The sequence below is a fragment of the Oncorhynchus gorbuscha genome, linkage group LG23 (assembly GCF_021184085.1).
Source record: "Oncorhynchus gorbuscha isolate QuinsamMale2020 ecotype Even-year linkage group LG23, OgorEven_v1.0, whole genome shotgun sequence".
In the NCBI taxonomy this organism is placed as follows: domain Eukaryota; kingdom Metazoa; phylum Chordata; class Actinopteri; order Salmoniformes; family Salmonidae; genus Oncorhynchus; species Oncorhynchus gorbuscha.
Window position 1 is genome coordinate 734730 of NC_060195.1, and position 21188 is coordinate 755917.

Genomic DNA, 21188 nt, shown 5'->3' on the forward strand with positions numbered 1-21188 from the left:
TTTCTGTGAGGGGACCTACCTGCACTGTTCGTCCATGTTTCTGTGTTCTGAGGGGACCTACCTGCATGTTTCTGTTCTGTGAGGGGACCATGTTTCTCCATGTTTCTGTGAGGGGACCTACCTGCACTGTTCGTCCATGTTTCTGTGTTCTGTGAGGGGACCTACCTGCACTGTTCGTCCATGTTTCTGTGTTCTGTGAGGGGACCTACCTGCACTGTTCGTCCATGTTTCTGTGAGGGGACCTGCCTGCACTGTTCGTCCATGTTTCTGTGAGGGGTTCTGTGTCCAGGGGACCTACCTGCACTGTTCGTCCATGTTTCTGTGAGGGGACCTGCACTGTTCGTCCATGTTTCTGTGAGGGGACCTGCCCATGTTTCTGTTTCTGTGAGGGGACCTACCTGCACTGTTCGTCCATGTTTCTGTGTTCTGTGAGGGGACCTACCTGCACTGTTCGTCCATGTTTCTGTGAGGGGACCTGCCTGCACTGTTCGTCCATGTTTCTGTGAGGGGACCTACCTGCACTGTTCGTCCATGTTTCTGTGTTCTGTGAGGGGACCTGCCTGCACTGTTCGTCCATGTTTCTGTGTTCTGTGAGGGGACCTACCTGCACTGTTCGTCCATGCCGTCCTCGTCTTCATTGATGTCATCGCTGGTGTAATACTTATAACACGACTAGAGGGAGAGGAAACAACAGTGATGCACAGATATTACGTTTTTGGCTGATACCGATATTGTCCTTGCCAAAATAAAACAATACCGATAACCGATATTTAAAGTTTCAGCAGAAGCATTTTAGTTTGGATGCAGCGGTCTAAGGCACTGCATCTCAGAGCAAGAGGCGTCACTACAGTCCCTGGTTTGAATCCAGGATGTATCACATCCGGCTGTGATTGGGAGTCCCATAGGGCGGCACCCGGCGTCGTCCAGGTTTGGCCGGTGTAGGTCGTCATTGTAAATAAGAATTGGTTCTTAACTGACTTGCCTAGTTAAATAAAGGTCACACACACACAAAATATACACTATTTGAGGTGTTAAATAAGCTTGTTGACCAATCAGGACCTGAATATGAATCGTTATCTAATAATTTAACACGTTCAGAAAAATATATGTGGTTATTGATTATCACTCGTGTCACAACGATTCATCGACACGTACTGTATACTATGATGCTGGTAAAGTTGTCTCGCGCACCAACAGTGCTGGTCATAAAGAAAGCTAGCTAGCTGATGGAGGCAAACAATGTTCTAGGTGTAAAATAAAATAACCCAAATGTATTTAGATTAATGGTGGTCTGACTATATAGACAGGTGACTATATAGACAGGTGACTACATAGCTAGGTGACTACATAGCTAAGTGACTATATAGACAGGTGACTATATAGCTAGGTGACTATATAGCTAGGTGACTACATAGATAGGTGACTATATAACTAGGTGACTATATAGACAGGTGACTATATAGACAGGTGACTATATAGACAGGTGACTATATAGACAGGTGACTATATAGACAGGTGACTATATAGTTAGGTGACTATATAACTAGGTGACTATATAGATAGGTGACTATATAGATAGGTGACTATATAACAAGGTGACTATATAACAAGGTGACTATATAGCTAGGTGACTATATAGATAGGTGACTATATAACTAGGTGACTATATAACAAGGTGACTATATAGCTAGGTGACTATATAATAGGTGACTATATAACTAGGTGACTATATAGCTAGGTGACTATATAGCTAGGTGACTATATAGCTAGGTGACTATATAGCTAGGTGACTATATAGACAGGTGACTATATAGCTAGGTGACTATATAGACAGGTGACTATATAGACAGGTGACTATATAGACAGGTGACTATATAGATAGGTGACTATATAACTAGGTGACTATATAACAAGGTGACTATATAGATAGGTGACTATATAGCTAGGTGTCATCATCTAAAATAACCCTAATTTATAAGACAGTTCTTATTTGTTTAATGGTGGTTTGGACCAATCTATGTGAAGCTAGCCACAATAAAGATTAGCCACAAGTGGAATTTGCAGTTAGCCTTCAAAATAAGAGTATGGCATAATTCTACTGTTTGTATTCATTTGCATCGCTGTCAATTACATACTTTTATTTTGAAGTCAAAACACAAATCCCACTATTTTGCATAATCCTTATTGGGGCTAGCTTCACAACACATAACCCAGACTAGTCGAGCCTCGCTAGCTGGCTGCTTATAACGTTATATCTTTCCACGAACTGAAGCTCAATTACAATAGGCGAACAACAATACTCACAAGGATTCCTAAATCATTGCTAAGAATAATGAAAATGACTGCAGTTCCTACTGGTCATTGTTATCAGGCTGGTTGTATTGATGCTAGCTAGGTACCAAGCTAAAGCTAGCTAGGTACCAAGCTAAAGCTAGCTACCCCAGAAGTTGCGGTTGAACAAATGATGCTTTATTACCAACGCGGTGATGTAAACACATCGTTCGTGGCCGGTATTTGCTTGTTTGCAGACTTTTTAGTTCAGCTTTGACAGAGCTACTGGGTCTTTTTTGACACGCAAAGACCAAAACGGCGTTCCATAGTTTGTGACGCTATTAATGTGTAACTCCGGTAGAGCAACATCTGAAAAAATAGCGCCCTTGGTAGTGTGTACCGGTGATCGACGAGTCGGCGAAAGCCAACACCACCCACGACAGAGAACGGTTGATTGTCAAGGGCAATGAATTCATGGCGTCATTACGCCATCTACCTACGTTATATAGGTACGCACCGTCCTCTACCTACGTTATATAGGTACGCACCGTCCCCTACCTACGTTATATAGGTACGCACCGTCCCCTACCTACGTTATATAGGTACGCACCGTCCCCTACCTACGTTATATAGGTACGCACCGCCCCCTACCTACGTTATATAGGTACGCACCGCCCCCTACCTACGTTATATAGGTACGCACCGTCCTCTACCTACGTTATATAGGTACGCACCGTCCTCTACCTACGTTATATAGGTACGCACCGTCCTCTACCTACGTTATATAGGTACGCACCGTCCTCTACCTACGTTATATAGGTACGCACCGTCCTCTACCTACGTTATATAGGTACGCACCGTCCCCTACCTACGTTATATAGGTACGCACCGTCCTCTACCTACGTTATATAGGTACGCACCGTCCTCTACCTACGTTATATAGGTACGCACCGTCCTCTACCTACGTTATATAGGTACGCACCGTCCTCTACCTACGTTATATAGGTACGCACCGTCCTCTACCTACGTTATATAGGTACGCACGTCCTCTACCACGTTATATAGGTACGCACCGTCCTCTACCTACGTTATATAGGTACGCACCGTCCTCTACCTCTACGCACCGTCCCTACCTACGTTATATAGGTACGCACCGTCCTCTACCTACGTTATATAGGTACGCACCGTCCTCTACCTACGTTATATAGGTACGCACCGTCCTCTACCTACGTTATATAGGTACGCACCGTCCTCTACCTACGTTATATAGGTACGCACCGTCCCCTACCTACGTTATATAGGTACGCACCGTCCCCTACCTACGTTATATAGGTACGCACCGTCCTCTACCTACGTTATATAGGTACGCACCGTCCTCTACCTACGCACGTCCCCTACCTACGTTATATAGGTACACACCGTCCCCTACCTACGTTATATAGGTACACACCGTCCCCTACCTACGTTATATAGGTACGCACCGTCCTCTACCTACGTTATATAGGTACGCACCGTCCTCTACCTACGTTATATAGGTACGCACCGTCCTCTACCTACGTTATATAGGTACGCACCGTCCTCTACCTACGTTATATAGGTACGCACCGTCATTACACCCTCTACCTACGTTATATAGGTACACACCGTCCTCTACCTACGTTATATAGGTACACACCGTCCTCTACCTACGTTATATAGGTACACACCGTCCTCTACCTACGTTATATAGGTACACACCATCATTACACCCTCTACCTACGTTATATAGGTACGCACCGTCATTACACCCTCTACCTACGTTATATAGGTACACACCGTCCTCTACCTACGTTATATAGGTACACACCGTCATTACACCCTCTACCTACGTTATATAGGTACGCACCGTCATTACACCCTCTACCTACGTTATATAGGTACACACCGTCCTCTACCTACGTTATATAGGTACACACCGTCCTCTACCTACGTTATATAGGTACACACCGTCCTCTACCTACGTTATATAGGTACACACCATCATTACACCCTCTACCTACGTTATATAGGTACGCACCGTCATTACACCCTCTACCTACGTTATATAGGTACACACCGTCCTCTACCTACGTTATATAGGTACACACCGTCATTACACCCTCTACCTACGTTATATAGGTACGCACCGTCATTACACCCTCTACCTACGTTATATAGGTACGTACCGTCCTCTACCTACGTTATATAGGTACGCACCGTCATTACACCCTCTACCTACGTTATATAGGTACACACCGTCCTCTACCTACGTTATATAGGTACACACCGTCCTCTACCTACGTTATATAGGTACACACCGTCCTCTACCTACGTTATATAGGTACACACCGTCCTCTACCTACGTTATATAGGTACACACCGTCCTCTACCTACGTTATATACGCACCGTCCTCTACCTACGTTATATAGGTACACCGTCCTCTACCACGTTCATTACGCACCGTCCTCTACCCTACGCACGTTATATAGGTACGCACCGTTATATAGGTACGCACCGTCCTCTACCTACGTTATATAGGTCGTCCTCTACCTACGTTATATTACGCACCGTCCTCTACCTACGTTATATAGGTACGCACCGTCCTCTACCACGTTATATAGGTACGCACCGTCCTCTACCTCGTTATATAGGTACGCACCGTCCTCTACCTACGTTATATAGGTACGCACCGTCCTCTCCTCTACCGTCCCTACGTTATATAGGTACGCACCGTCCTCTACCTACGTTATATAGGTACGCACCGTCCTCTACCTACGTTATATAGGTACGCACCGTCCTCTACCTACGTTATATAGGAACACACCGTCATTACACCATCTACCTACGTTATATAGGTACGCACCGTCAAACAGAGAGAAAGACAGGCAGACAGAGAGACAGACAGACAGAGAGGGAGAGAGACAGTTAGACAGACAGACAGACAGACAGACAGACAGACAGACAGACAGACGGACAGACGGACAGACAGACGAGACAGAGACAATCATCCCACAATCACAGACTAGAGAAGAAAGGGTATGTGAGAAAGACAGACAGATGGAGACAGAATTTGATAGAGAGACAGACAGATGGAAAGATGTAGAGCCCGATAGGAGACAAACAGACAGATGGAAGATAGACAGAGAGGGTGTTGCAGGTGTATCTACCTTGCAGAGGAGCACATGGAGCATCGGGTGCTCAAACACTGAGTGGCGCTGGAAGTGGTTGACCTGCTGTCCACAGGCGGTGCAGTCTATCCTCTCCTCCAAAGTGGTATCTGGATATAAACAGAGGAAGACCGAGAGACAAACATGTTTAGTTGACATCCAGTATCAATCCCAAACTGAATGATTTCATTCAGCAGCGGGTCTGGATATTAGGCAGTAGGAAGACACATTCCTGGTCAAAACCTTTTATTTAACGATGGGAGGATTCAAACCGTTTATCTATTCCCTTTATAGTGCACTACTTTAGACCAGAGCCCTATGGAACACTATTCCCTTTACAGTGGTCCTCTGTAGCTCAGTTGGTAGAGCATGGCGCTTGTAACGCCAGGGTAGTGGTTCAATGCCCGGGACCACCTTTACGTAGAATGTATGCACACATGACTGTTCGCTTTGGACCAGAGCGTCCCATATATTATTATATTATATAGTGCACTACTTTAGACCAGAGCCCTATGGAGCCCTATTCCCTTTATAGTGCACCACTTTAGACCAGAGCCCTATATAGTGCACTACTTTAGACCAGAGCCCTATTCCCTTTATAGTACACTACTTTAGACCAGAGCCCTATATAGTGCACTACTTTAGACCAGAGCCCTATGGAACCCTATTCCCTTTATAGTGCACTACTTTAGACCAGAGCCCTATGGAACCCTATTCCCTTTATAGTGCACCACTTTAGACCAGAGCCCTATATAGTGCACTACTTTAGACCAGAGCCCTATTCCCTTTATAGTGCACTACTTTAGACCAGAGCCCTATTCCCTATATAGTGCACTACTTTAGACCAGAGCCCTATTCCCTTTATAGTGCTCTACTTTAGACGAGAGCCCTATGCCCTATATAGTGCACTACTTTAGACCAGAGCCCTATTCCCTATATAGTGCACTACTTTAGACCAGAGCCCTATTCCCTATATAGTGCACTACTTTAGACCAGAGCCCTATGGAACCCTATTCCCTATATAGTGCACTACTTTAGACCAGAGCCCTATGGAACCCTATTCCCTATATAGTGCACTACTTTAGACCAGAGTCCTATTCCCTATATAGTGAACTACTTTAGACCAGAGCCCTATTCCCTATATAGTGCACTACTTTAGACCAGAGCCCTATGGAACCCTATTCCCTATATAGTGCACTACTTTAGACCAGAGTCCTATTCCCTATATAGTGAACTACTTTAAACCAGAGCCCTATTCCCTATATAGTGAACTACTTTAGACCAGAGCCCTATGGAACCCTATTCCCTATATAGTGCACTACTTTAGACCAGAGTCCTATTCCCTATATAGTGAACTACTTTAGACCAGAGCCCTATTCCCTATATAGTGAACTACTTTAGACCAGAGCCCTATGGCACCCTATTCCCTATATAGTGCACTACTTTAGACCAGAGCCCTATTCCCTATATAGTGAACTACTTTAGACCAGAGCCCTATGGAACCCTATTCCCTATATATATTCCCAATATTATCATCTACCTTGAGCATCAACTCAGAATAGACCAACAACAGTATTATCCACCTTGAGCATCAACTCAGAATAGACCAACAACAATATTATCCACAAAGTGTAGAAATGCACCTTCTGGCTCCACAATGATATGAAGAGGCATTAAAACACGTGCTGGCCCCAGGTCGTGGTAGACCTTACCATCTGAGGGGTTGTCAGAGGCGCCATCTTCCTGTCCACTCTCGTCCGATGTGTCAGACTCATTCCCTCCGGTGTGCTTGGCTGTAACAGCAGGCTTCCTCTTGGTGTGAGAAGAGGAGGGTCTCTCAGTCTCTGCTGAGCTCCCAGGCTGAGGAGTAAACAAGAGTCAACATGAGTCTAATGAAAAACCTCAGAATAGACCCTGAGTGATCGTCCTATTACCTGCTACAGAAGCTACAGTCCAGCTGTGTCCCAAATGGCACCCTATCTAGTGCACTACGTTCAACCAGCTCTGGTAAGACATTCATGAAGTTCACAGGTGGATACATCTGAAAAAGTGAGCAGGTAAATAGACAATCTGATGTTGACCTACCTCCTCCTCCATCTGGTCTGTAATCTGATGTTGACCCACCTCCTCCTCCATCTGGTCTGTAATCTGATGTTGACCGACCTACCTCCTCCTCCTCCATCTGGTCTGTAATCCGATGTTGACCGACCGACCTACCACCTCCTCCTCCATCTGGTCTGTAATCTGATGTTGACCTACCTCCTCCTCCATCTGGTCTGTAATCTGATGTTGACCTACCTCCTCCTCCTCCTCCATCTGGTCTGTAATCCGATGTTGACCTCCTCCTCCTCCTCCTCCTCCTCCTCCATCTGGTCTGTAATCTGAAGTTGACCTCGCTCCTCCTCCTCCTCCATCTGGTCTGTAATCGGAAGATGATCTACTTCCTGCTCCATCATTTGGTCTGTAGATTCAGCTGAGGTTCTACTCATTTAATCTGCCAACAACAAGAAATCCCACTATTAGGTCGGAAATTAGACAATTTAAAAGGACGGGGGAGATGAAGAGCGGACTAAATTACCAGGTTAGAGGCTCTTTCCTTTTTGTAAGTAAAAGCAAAACAGCCTGATCTTAATTAAGATCTAGGACTTTGTCCCAAATGACACCCTGTTCCCTATGGCCCTGGTCAAATGGAGTGCACTATTTAGGGAATAGGGTGCGAATTCAGATGCAACACTAGATATAATGTTGGCTGTTAGAAACTAAGTTCACTAACAGCAAGGCTAGAATCTAAATTATAACTACTGTTAACTGTATTCAGTACAGTACTCAACAAGCAGCAGAGCAGCACCAATGGAGCAGCCCAGCAGCAATAATGGAGCAGCAGAGCAGCACTAATGGAGCAGCCCAGCAGCAATAATGGAGCAGCAGAGCAGCACTAATGGAGCAGCCCAGCAGCACTAATGGAGCAGCAGAGCAGCACCAATGGAGCAGCCCAGCAGCAATAATGGAGCAGCAGAGCAGCGATAATAGAGCAGCAGAGCAGCACTAATGGAGCAGCCCAGCAGCACCAATGGAGCAGCAGAGCAGCACTAATGGAGCAGCCCAGCAGCACTAATGGAGCAGCCCAGCAGCACTAATGGAGCTGCCCAGCAGCACTAATGGAGCTGCCCAGCAGCACTAATGGAGCAGCACTAATGGACCTGACTATATACACAGAGTACCAGTACTGAGTCAATGAGTAACCTGACTATATACACAGAGTACCAGTACTGAGTCAATGAGTAACCTGACTATATACACAGAGTACCAGTACTGAGTCAATGAGTAACCTGACTATATACACAGAGTACCAGTACTGAGTCAATGAGTAACCTGACTATATACACAGAGTATCAGTACTGAGTCAATGAGTAACCTGACTATATACACAGAGTACCAGTACTGAGTCAATGAGTAACCTGACTATATACACAGAGTACCAGTACTGAGTCAATGAGTAACCTGACTATATACACAGAGTACCAGTACTGAGTCAATGAGTAACCTGACTATATACACAGAGTACCAGTACTGAGTCAATGAGTAACCTGACTATATACACAGAGTACCAGTACTGAGTCAATGAGTAACCTGACTATATACACAGAGTACCAGTACTGAGTCAATGAGTAACCTGACTATATAGACAGAGTACCAGTACTGAGTCAATGAGTAACCTGACTATATATACAGAGTACCAGTACTGAGTCAATGTGTAGTAGTAGTGACTGAACAGTAGCTATTTGAGCTAAAAATGCAGGTACAACAGCTCGCTGTAAAGAGAAAAGGCCAGTGTGCGTGCGACCTAAAGGTTTAAGTCCAACATTATTTATGGACGTTTTTCATCTCCATCGTGCGTTTCTGTTGAGCATCGGTTTCCTGTCTGGTGACGAATGAACTAACATGGACCTTGTCTGCTACAATTAATGCTTTCTGACATGAACAGAGTACAGAAATCAGGCAAACCGGAAGAAAAACATACTACAAAAACTGGGCATCTTCCCATCAAAGGCAAACTAACTAACCGGAGTGTCTGTGCACTAAGTCAACCTGACTCTTATCAAAACAGTTTAGACCCTTACCGAGAAATGCTGACTTACAAACCATTAACCAACAATGTTTTGGTTAACAACGTTTTAAGAAAATAAGAGTAAAATAAAATATCTAGTAAATAAACCACCTAAAAAAAGTGAAACAAGAACCAGGCGATATACAAGGTGTACCAGTATCGAGTCCATGTGGGGGGCTGCAGGTTAGTCGAGGTAAACAAACATTTAATATCTGATTTCACCTTTATTTAACCAGGTTGGCCAGTGGAGAACAAATTCTCATTTACAACTGGGACCTGATCAAGATAAAGCAAAGCAGTGAGACACACATGGAATAAACATAGTCAATAACACAATAGAAAAGTGTGATCAAACTGTATATATACAAATCCAACATCTCTACAGTATGTCCACATTTCAGACATCAGATTCCCGGACAACCCTGCAGTGCCGTTTCAATGGTCCAGAGCATCCAGAGACATGCAACGAAATGCATCAGTTTATCCCCCTCGCCAGATGTCAGATCCCACATCAGTTAGCATGCTAGGTAGCTAGCTTATACATTCCGGGCCAAAACACAGCTGGACATCGACCAAAACCCGCTGACATGTTTTGTTTTACAACCTTTTCCACAAAAAAAGACTAACTTAGTAATAGTGGTTGAGTTAGCTAGCTAGCTAGGTTATAAATCCTCCGTTATAACAGCAGTAGCCGGTTTCATAGTGTCGCTAGCTACGTTGGTACCGTGGGAAACCGAGCCGGTTCCGCTGCGTAACACCGGTACATCGCTAACGAGCCCAGAGCATCAATGCAAAGATGCTAACGTTAGACACTGCTGTGAGGAAAAGATCATACCTACTGTACTCTTTTGTCATTTCTTGAATGACTGAGACACGTGTAGTTCTTGGCACGTCGTCCCGGAGATGTAAAACAGATAATTCTCAGTAATTTGTATTTTAGAAAAAATTTAAAATATTGAAGCAAACCTTTTTTTTTCAGTGGAGACAAAGCAAAGGCGCCATTTTACCGGATGGTTTGAGACGCACTAAAATGGCGCATTGCGCCCAAATCCTATCTGGTTTCCTATTGGTTGTTGAGTCAGGAAATTATGGCTTTCTGATTGGCCAAATAAATGTGAGCGTTTCCATAGGCTTAGTGTGAATCGTATTCTCTCAATCTACTGGCGATTTTTTTTTGTGTCCCACCTCTTTGCGCTGGTTTATTTTTGATTAATTCACAGGTTCCACAATGGAAATGCCACTGTTTTCTCTGATAATCTGAGCCTCCCATATAGGCAGGCCATATAGGCAGGCTGCATTCTGGTCTGCCTTGAATTCTAAACTCTATTGCTTAGTAAACTCTATTGTACTAGACTCTAAACTTTAGTCTATTGCACTGCCAAAATATTGCCCACTCATAGCCTGTCCTGTCCCCTCAGGTAGGCCCATGTATTCCTCACTCAGAGCCTGTCCTTTCCCCTCAGGTAGGCCAAACATATTCCACACTCAGAGCCTGTCCTGTCCCCTCAGGTAGGCCTACGTATTCCTCACTCAGAGCCTGTCCTGTCCCCTCAGGTAGGCCAAACATATTCCACACTCAGAGCCTGTCCTGTCCCCTCAGGTAGGCTAAACATATTCCTCACTCAGAGCCTGTCCTGTTCCCTCAGGTAGGCCAAACATATTCCTCACTCAGAGCCTGTCTTGTCCCCTCAGGTAGGCCTACGTATTCCCCACTCAGAGCCTGTCCTGAGAAATCCTGTCGGTGTGTTCTGTGAGCTGTCGCTCACTGAGGGAGAACACTCTATCAGCTCAGTGGAAATCATCAATCTCAGTGAACATTTATCTTTAATAAACCTGTCTGAAGATATCTTGGACTTGTTCTTGCCGGCACCTGTATCTCTACTAGTGTTCTATCCACTGGCACCTGTATCTCTACTAGTGTTCTATCCCCTGGCACCTATATCTCTACTAGTGTTCTATCCACTGGCACCTATATCTCTACTAGTGTTCTATCCACTGGCACCTATATCTCTACTAGTGTTCTATCCACTGGCACCTATATCTCTACTAGTGTTCTATCCACTGGCACCTATATCTCTACTAGTGTTCTATCCACTGGCACCTATATCTCTACTAGTGTTCTATCCACTGGCACCTATATCTCTACTAGTGTTCTATCCACTGGCACCTATATCTCTACTAGTGTTCTATCCACTGGCACCTATATCTCTACTAGTGTTCTATCCACTGGCACCTATATCTCTACTAGTGTTCTATCCACTGGCACCTATATCTCTACTAGTGTTCTATCCACTGGCACCTATATCTCTACTAGTGTTCTATCCACTGGCACCTATATCTCTACTAGTGTTCTATCCCTGGCACCTATATCTCTACTAGTGTTCTATCTCTACTAGTGTTCTACTGGCACCTATATCTCTACTAGTGTTCTATCCACTGGCACCTATATCTCTACTAGTGTTCTATCCACTGGCACCTATATCTCTACTAGTGTTCTATCCTACTAGTGTTCTATCCACTACCTATATCTCTACTAGTGTTCTATCCACTGGCACCTATATCTCTACTAGTGTTCTATCCACTGGCACCTATATCTCTACTAGTGTTCTATCCACTGGCACCTATATCTCTGGCACCTATACTATCTCTCTCTATCTGTGTTCTATCCACTGGCACCTATATCTCTACTAGTGTTCTATCCACTGGCACCTATATCTCTACTAGTGTTCTATCCACTGGCACCTATATCTCTACTAGTGTTCTATCCACTGGCACCTATATCTCTACTAGTGTTCTATCCACTGGCACCTATATCTCTACTAGTGTTCTATCCACTGTGTTCTACCTATATCTCTACTAGTGTTCTATCCACTGGCACCTATATCTCTACTAGTGTTCTATCCACTGTGCATCCCTATATCTCTACTAGTGTTCTATCCACTGGCACCTATATCTCTACTAGTGTTCTATCCACTGGCACCTATATCTCTACTAGTGTTCTATCCACTGGCACCTATATCTCTACTAGTGTTCTATCCACTGGCACCTATATCTCTACTAGTGTTCTATCCACTGGCACCTATATCTCTACTAGTGTTCTATCCACTGGCACCTATATCTCTACTAGTGTTCTATCCACTGGCACCTATATCTCTACTAGTGTGTTCTATCCACTGGCACCTATATCTCTACTAGTGTTCTATCCACTGGCACCTATATCTCTACTAGTGTTCTATCCACTGGCACCTATATCTCTACTAGTGTTCTATCCACTGGCACCTATATCTCTACTAGTGTTCTATCCACTGGCACCTATATCTCTACTAGTGTTCTAGTGTTCTATCTCTACTGGTTCACCTATATCTCTACTAGTGTTCTATCCACTGGCACCTATATCTCTACTAGTGTTCTATCTATGGCACCTATATCTCTACTAGTGTTCTATCCACTGGCCTATATCTCTACTAGTGTTCTATCCACTGGCACCTATATCTCTACTAGTGTTCTATCCACTGTGCACCTATATCTCTACTAGTGTTCTATCCACTGGCACCTATATCTCTACTAGTGTTCTATCCACTGGCACCTATATCTCTACTAGTGTTCTATCCACTGGCACTAGTGTTCTATCCATCTATATCTCTACTAGTGTTCTATCCACTGGCACCTATATCTCTACTAGTGTTCTATCCACTGGCACCTATATCTCTACTAGTGTTCTATCCACTGGCACCTATATCTCTACTAGTGTTCTATCCACTGGCACCTATATCTCTACTAGTGTTCTATCCACTGGCACCTATATCTCTACTAGTGTTCTATCCACTGGCACCTATATCTCTACTAGTGTGGCACCTATCTCTACTAGTGTTCTATCCACTGGCACCTATATCTCTACTAGTGTTCTATCCACTGGCACCTATATCTCTACTAGTGTTCTATCCACTGGCACCTATATCTCTACTAGTGTTCTATCCACTGGCACCTATATCTCTACTAGTGTTCTATCCACTGGCACCTATATCTCTACTAGTGTTCTATCCACTGGCACCTATATCTCTACTAGTGTTCTATCCACTGGCACCTATATCTCTACTAGTGTTCTATCCACTGGCACCTATATCTCTACTAGTGTTCTATCCACTGGCACCTATATCTCTACTAGTGTTCTATCCACTGGCACCTATATCTCTACTAGTGTTCTATCCACTGGCACCTATATCTCTACTAGTGTTCTATCCACTGGCACCTATATCTCTACTAGTGTTCTATCCACTGGCACCTATATCTCTACTAGTGTTCTATCCACTGGCACCTATATCTCTACCTAGTGTTCTATCCACTGGCACCTATATCTCTACTAGTGTTCTATCCACTGGCACCTATATCTCTACTAGTGTTCTATCCACTGGCACCTATATCTCTACTAGTGTTCTATCCACTGGCACCTATATCTCTACTAGTGTTCTATCCACTGGCACCTATATCTCTACTAGTGTTCTATCCACTGGCACCTATATCTCTACTAGTGTTCTATCCACTGGCACCTATATCTCTACTAGTGTTCTATCCACTGGCACCTATATCTCTACTAGTGTTCTATCCACTGGCACCTATATCTCTACTAGTGTTCTATCCACTGGCACCTATATCTCTACTAGTGTTCTATCCACTGGCACCTATATCTCTACTAGTGTTCTATCCCTGCACCTATATCTCTACTAGTGCACCTATATCTCTACTAGTGTTCTATCCACTGGCACCTATATCTCTACTAGTGTTCTATCCACTGGCACCTATATCTCTACTAGTGTTCTATCCACTGGCACCTATATCTCTACTAGTGTTCTATCCACTGGCACCTATATCTCTACTAGTGTTCTATCCCACTGGCACCTATATCTCTACTAGTGTTCTATCCACTCTATCTCTACTAGTGTTCTATCCCTGGCACCTATATCTCTACTAGTGTTCTATCCACTGGCACCTATATCTCTACTAGTGTTCTATCCACTGGCACCTATATCTCTACTAGTGTTCTATCCACTGGCACCTATATCTCTACTAGTGTTCTATCCACTGGCACCTATATCTCTACTAGTGTTCTATCCACTGGCACCTATATCTCTACTAGTGTTCTATCCACTGGCACCTATATCTCTACTAGTGTTCTATCCACTGGCACCTATATCTCTACTAGTGTTCTATCCACTGGCACCTATATCTCTACTAGTGTTCTATCCTACTAGTGTTCTATCCCTGGCACCTATATCTCTACTAGTGTTCTATCCACTGGCACCTATATCTCTACTAGTGTTCTATCCACTGGCACCTATATCTCTACTAGTGTTCTATCCACTGGCACCTACCTACTATCTCTACTAGTGTTCTATCCACTGGCACCTATATCTCTACTAGTGTTCTATCCACTGGCACCTATATCTCTACTAGTGTTCTATCCACTGGCACCTATATCTCTACTAGTGTTCTATCCACTGGCACCTATATCTCTACTAGTGTTCTACTGGTGTTACTAGTGTTCTATCCACTGGCACCTATATCTCTCCACTGGCACCTATATCTCTACTAGTGTTCTATCCACTGGCACCTATATCTCTACTAGTGTTCTATCCACTGGCACCTATATCTCTACTAGTGTTCTATCCACTGGCACCTATATCTCTACTAGTGTTCTATCCACTGGCACCTATATCTCTACTAGTGTTCTATCTCTATCTCTACTAGTGTTCTATCCACTGGCACCTATATCTCTACTAGTGTTCTATCCACTGGCACCTATATCTCTACTAGTGTTCTATCCACTGGCACCTATATCTCTACTAGTGTTCTATCCACTGGCACCTATATCTCTACTAGTGTTCTATCCACTGGCACCTATATCTCTACTAGTGTTCTATCCACTGGCACCTATATCTCTACTAGTGTTCTATCCACTGGCACCTATATCTCTACTAGTGTTCTATCCACTGGCACCTATATCTCTACTAGTGTTCTATCCACTGGCACCTATATCTCTACTAGTGTTCTATCCACTGGCACCTATATCTCTACTAGTGTTCTATCCCCTGGCACCCTGGCACCTATATCTCTACTAGTGTTCTATCCACTGGCACCTATATCTCTACTAGTGTTCCTATATCTCTACTAGTGTTCTATCCACTGGCACCTATATCTCTACTAGTGTTCTATCCACTGGCACCTATATCTCTACTAGTGTTCTATCCACTGGCACCTATATCTCTACTAGTGTTCTATCCACTGGCACCTATATCTCTACTAGTGTTCTATCCACTGGAACATATATCTCTACTAGTGTTCTATCCCTGGGCTATACCTACTGTGTTCATCTATATCTCTACTAGTGTTCTATCCACTGGCACCTATATCTCTACTAGTGTTCTATCCACTGGCACCTATATCTCTACTAGTGTTCTATCCACTGGCACCTATATCTCTACTAGTGTTCTATCCACTGGCACCTATATCTCTACTAGTGTTCTATCATCTATATCTCTACTAGTGTTCACCCTGGCACCTATATCTCTACTAGTGTTCTATCCACTGGAACATATATCTCTACTAGTGTTCTATCCCCTGGCACCCTGGCACCTATATCTCTACTAGTGTTCTATCCACTGGCACCTATATCTCTACTAGTGTTCTATCCACTGGCACCTATATCTCTACTAGTGTTCTATCCACTGGCACCTATATCTCTACTAGTGTTCTATCCACTGGCACCTATATCTCTACTAGTGTTCTATCCACTGGCACCTATATCTCTACTAGTGTTCTATCCACTGGCACCTATATCTCTACTAGTGTTCTATCCACTGGCACCTATATCTCTACTAGTGTTCTATCCACTAGTGTTCATCCCTATATCTCTACTAGTGTTCTATCCACTGGCACCTATATCTCTACTAGTGTTCTATCCACTGGCACCTATCTCTACTGTTCTATCCACTGGCACCTATATCTCTACTAGTGTTCTGTCCACTGGAACATATATCTCTACTAGTGTTCTATCCACTGGCACCTATATCTCTACTAGTGTTCTATCCACTGGCACCTATATCTCTACTAGTGTTCTGTCCACTGGAACATATATCTCTACTAGTGTTCTATCCACTGGCACCTATATCTCTACTAGTGTTCTATCCACTGGCACCTATATCTCTACTAGTGTTCTATCCACTGGCACCTATATCTCTACTAGTGTTCTGTCCACTGGAACATATATCTCTACTAGTGTTCTATCCACTGGCACCTATATCTCTACTAGTGTTCTGTCCACTGGCACCTATATCTCTACTAGTGTTCTATCCACTGCCACCTATATCACTACTAGTGTTCTGTCCACTGGAACATATATCTCTACTAGTGTTCTATCCACTGGCACCTATATCTCTACTAGTGTTCTAGCCACTGGCACCTATATCTCTACTAGTGTTCTATCCACTGCCACCTATATCTCTCTACTAGTGTTCTATCCCCTGGCACCCTGGCACCTATATCTCTACTAGTGTTCTAGCCACTGGCACCTATATCTCTACTAGTGTTCTATCCACTGGCACCTATATCTCTACTAGTGTTCTATCCCCTGGCACCCTGGCACCTGTATCTCTACTAGTGTTCTAGCCACTGGCACCTATATCTCTACTAGTGTTCTATCCACTGGCACCTATATCTCTACTAGTGTTCTATCCCCTGGCACCTATATCTCTACTAGTGTTATATCCCCTGACACCTATATCTCTACTAGTGTTCTGTACCTTGACTAACCTGTACCACTGCACATTTACTAGGTACCCCCTGTATATAACCTCGTTATTGTTATGTAATTCTTATAGTTTTTAGAAAAAGTCTGTAATGTAATAACATGTGGGAAAAGTCTAGGGTTCTGAATACTTTTCAATATGCACTATACAGTGGGGAGAACAAGTATTTGATACACTGCCGATTTTGCAGGTTTTCCTACTTACAAAGCATGTAGAGGTCTGTATTTTTTTGTCATAGTTACACTTCAACTGTGAGAGACGAAATCTAAAACAAAAATCCAGAAAATCACATTGTATGATTTTTAAGTAATTAATTTGCATTTTATTAAATACAAAATAAAAAATACAATATTTTGGTTCGTTGCGAACTGTGTGAAGACAGTCTTCCTAACAAAGACCGGAACTAATTTGCCAGAATTTTACGTCATTATGACATAAAGGTGAAGGTTGTACAATGTAACAGGAATATTTAGACTTATGGATGCCACCCTTTAGATAAAATACCGAACGGTTCAGTATTTCACTGAAAGAATAAACGTCTTGTTTTCGAAATGATAGTTTACGGATTCGACCATATTAATGACCTAAGGCTCGTATTTCTGTGTGTTATTATGTTATAACTAAGTCTATAATTTGATAGAGCAGTCTGACTGAGCGACAGTAGCAGGCTCGTAAGCATTCATTCAAACAGCAATTTCGTGTGTTTTGCCAGCAGCTCTTCCCTGTGCTTCAAGCGTTGAGCTCTTTATGACTTCAAGCCTATCAACTCCCGAGATTAGGCTGGTATAACCAATGTGAAATGGCTAGCTAGTTAGCGGGGTGTGCGCTAATAGCATTTCAATCGGTGACGTCGTACTACTACTACTACAGTACGACAGATCGTACTACTACTACTACAGTACGACAGATCGTACTACTACTACTACTACTACTACAGTACGACAGATCGTACTACTACTACTACTACAGTACGACAGATCTTACTACTACTACTACAGTACGAGAGATCGTACTACTACTACTACAGTACGACAGATCGTACTACTACTACAGTACGACAGATCGTATTACTACTACTACAGTACGACAGATCGTACTACTACTACTACAGTACGACAGATCGTACTACTACAGTACGACAGATCGTACTACCACTACTACAGTTCGACAGATCGTACTACTACTACTACTACAGTACGACAGATCGTACTACTACTACTACAGTACGACAGATCGTACTACTACTACTACAGTACGACAGATCGTACTACTACTACTACAGTACGACAGATCGTACTACTACTACTACAGTACGACAGATCGTACTACTACTACTACAGTACGACAGATCGTACTACTACTACTACTACAGTACGACAGATCGTACTACTACTACTACAGTACGACAGATCGTACTACTACTACTACTACAGTACGACAGATCGTACTACTACTACTACTACAGTACGACAGATCGTACTACTACTACTACTACAGTACGACAGATCGTACTACTACTACTACAGTACGACAGATCGTACTACTACTACAGTACGACAGATCATACTACTACTACTACAGTACGACAGATCATACTACTACTACTACAGTACTACAGCAGATCGTTGTCCCCACTCTGCCGTGAAACACCTGATTCAGATCGTACTACTACAGTACTACAGCAGATCGTACTACTACAGTACTACAGCAGATCGTACTACTACAGTACTACAGCAGATCGTACTACTACAGTACTACAGCAGATCGTACTACTACAGTACTACAGCAGATCGTTTTCCCCGTTCTGCCGTGAAACACCTGATTCAGATCGTACTACTACAGTACTACAGCAGATCGTACTACTACAGTACTACAGCAGATCGTACTACTACAGTACTACAGCAGATCGTACTACTACAGTACTACAGCAGATCATTTTCCCCGTTCTGCCGTGAAACACCTGATTCAGATCGTACTACTACAGTACTACAGATCGTACTACTACAGTATTACAGCAGATCGTACTACTACTACTACAGTACTACAGCAGATCGTACTACTACAGTACTACAGCAGATCGTACTACTACAGTACTACAGCAGATCGTTGTCCCCGTTCTGCCGTGAAACACCTGATTCAGATCGTACTACTACAGTACTACAGATCGTACTACTACAGTACTACAGCAGATCGTACTACTACTACTACAGTACTACAGCAGATCGTACTACTACAGTACTACAGCAGATCGTACTACTACAGTACTACAGCAGATCGTACTACTACAGTACTACAGCAGATCGTACTACTACAGTACTACAGCAGATCGTACTACTACAGTACTACAGCAGATCGTACTACTACAGTACTACAGCAGATCGTACTACTACAGTACTACAGCAGATCGTACTACTATGGTACTACAGCAGATCGTACTACTATGGTACTACAGCAGATCGTTGTCCCCACTCTGCCGTGAAACACCTGATTCAGATCATCATAGTGCCGAAGACCAGTTGATTACTTTCACTTTTCCCAAAATAATGCTTTTCTCCTCTGACAGGATGATGTCCTCCTCTGACAGGATGATGTCCTCCTCTGACAGGATGATGTCCTCCTCTGACAGGATGATGTCCTCCTCTGACAGGATGATGTCCTCCTCTGACATGATGTCCTCCTCTGACTGGATGATGTCTTATTGTCGTACCAAATCCACAGCTTTTGCACACAGCAGAGTTTTATCCATGGAGAGTTTTATCCATGGAGAGTTTTATCCATGGAGAGTTTTATCCATGGAGAGTTTCATCCATGGAGAGTTTCATCCATGGAGAGTTTCATCCATGGAGAATATCATCCATGGAGAATATCATCCATGGAGAATACCATCCATGGAGAGTGGAAGATGGCTGGGAGCAGAAATGTTATTTTTCTGAACTCCTTTTACCTGATTAATCTGACAATATGAAATCGACCTTGAATGCTGTTGTGCTGAGTACGGGTGGTGTCCAGCGAACGTTAAAGTTTGGTTTCCAAATGTGTCAATAGTTGAAGTGTAATAAAGTATTCAGGTTGTCCTGATCCACCTGGTTGGTTGTGTGCCACGCATCATCAACGTAGGGTTCTTCCTCTGTGTGTGTGTGTGTGTGTGTGTGTGTGTGTGTGTGTGTGTGTGTGTGTGTGTGTGTGTGTGTGTGTGTGTGTGTGTGTGTGTGTGTGTGTGTGTGTGTGTGTGTGTGTGTGTGTGTGTGTGTGTGTGTGTGTGTGTGTGTGTGTGTGTGTGTGTGTGTGTGTGTGTGTCATCATCACAGAGTATTTCTGTGTGTTTGTTGATACCTTTCAGGGTTTCCTTCCTCCCACTCTCCTTTCGTTTATTTATTCTTCCTTTCTATTTCAGAAAGGCTTCTGTTTTCCCAGGACTATAGCAGGAACAAACAGAGGATAAATATACCTGGCTCGGAGGGCAGATTTTCCACACCGGTTGACATAATATCTAATCTAATGACACAATAATTGTGATGATCAAACATGTGATGTGTCTAAATCCTGTTTAATGGTTATTCTGAATGCCACAGCCCATTTGTATTGTATTTAAAAATATATATTCTATAAAAGAGCTTATTTTTCTACACTAATAACAAACGTGTCAATAATAAGATGTCATTTGTGTCCGTCTCCAGACTTGTACATATGTATCTCTGTGGTTTAACAACGTGTCATGAGTAATGAGTTCGTTGAGTTAACAGAAGGTCCACAAAGCGTATCTGGTGTCCACAGCCTTTTTTCGTCTCCTCTCTTTTTTTTAATGACCGTCAGCTATAAAT

The 21188-nt window shown here is 43.4% G+C and overlaps 1 protein-coding gene across 4 annotated transcripts in view; it reads right to left on the reverse strand.

The window, feature by feature from the left end:
* Window positions 1-10582, reverse strand: part of LOC124011081 (transcriptional regulator ATRX-like) — a 43704-nt gene extending 33122 nt beyond the window's left edge. For 3 of the 4 annotated variants that reach the window (XM_046324073.1, XM_046324071.1, XM_046324074.1), the window contains exons 1-5: window positions 10401-10576; window positions 7756-7951; window positions 7170-7317; window positions 5458-5567; window positions 605-672 (exon numbers count right to left, since the gene is read on the reverse strand). In XM_046324073.1, the coding sequence (XP_046180029.1) occupies window positions 605-672; window positions 5458-5567; window positions 7170-7317; window positions 7756-7773 (344 nt within the window). In that variant the 5' untranslated portion in view covers window positions 7774-7951; window positions 10401-10576. Of the gene's footprint in view, window positions 1-604; window positions 673-5457; window positions 5568-7169; window positions 7318-7755; window positions 7952-10400 lie in introns of all 4 variants that reach the window. The other variant, XM_046324072.1, reaches the window with a different exon arrangement.
* Window positions 10583-21188: the final 10606 nt, after the last annotated feature.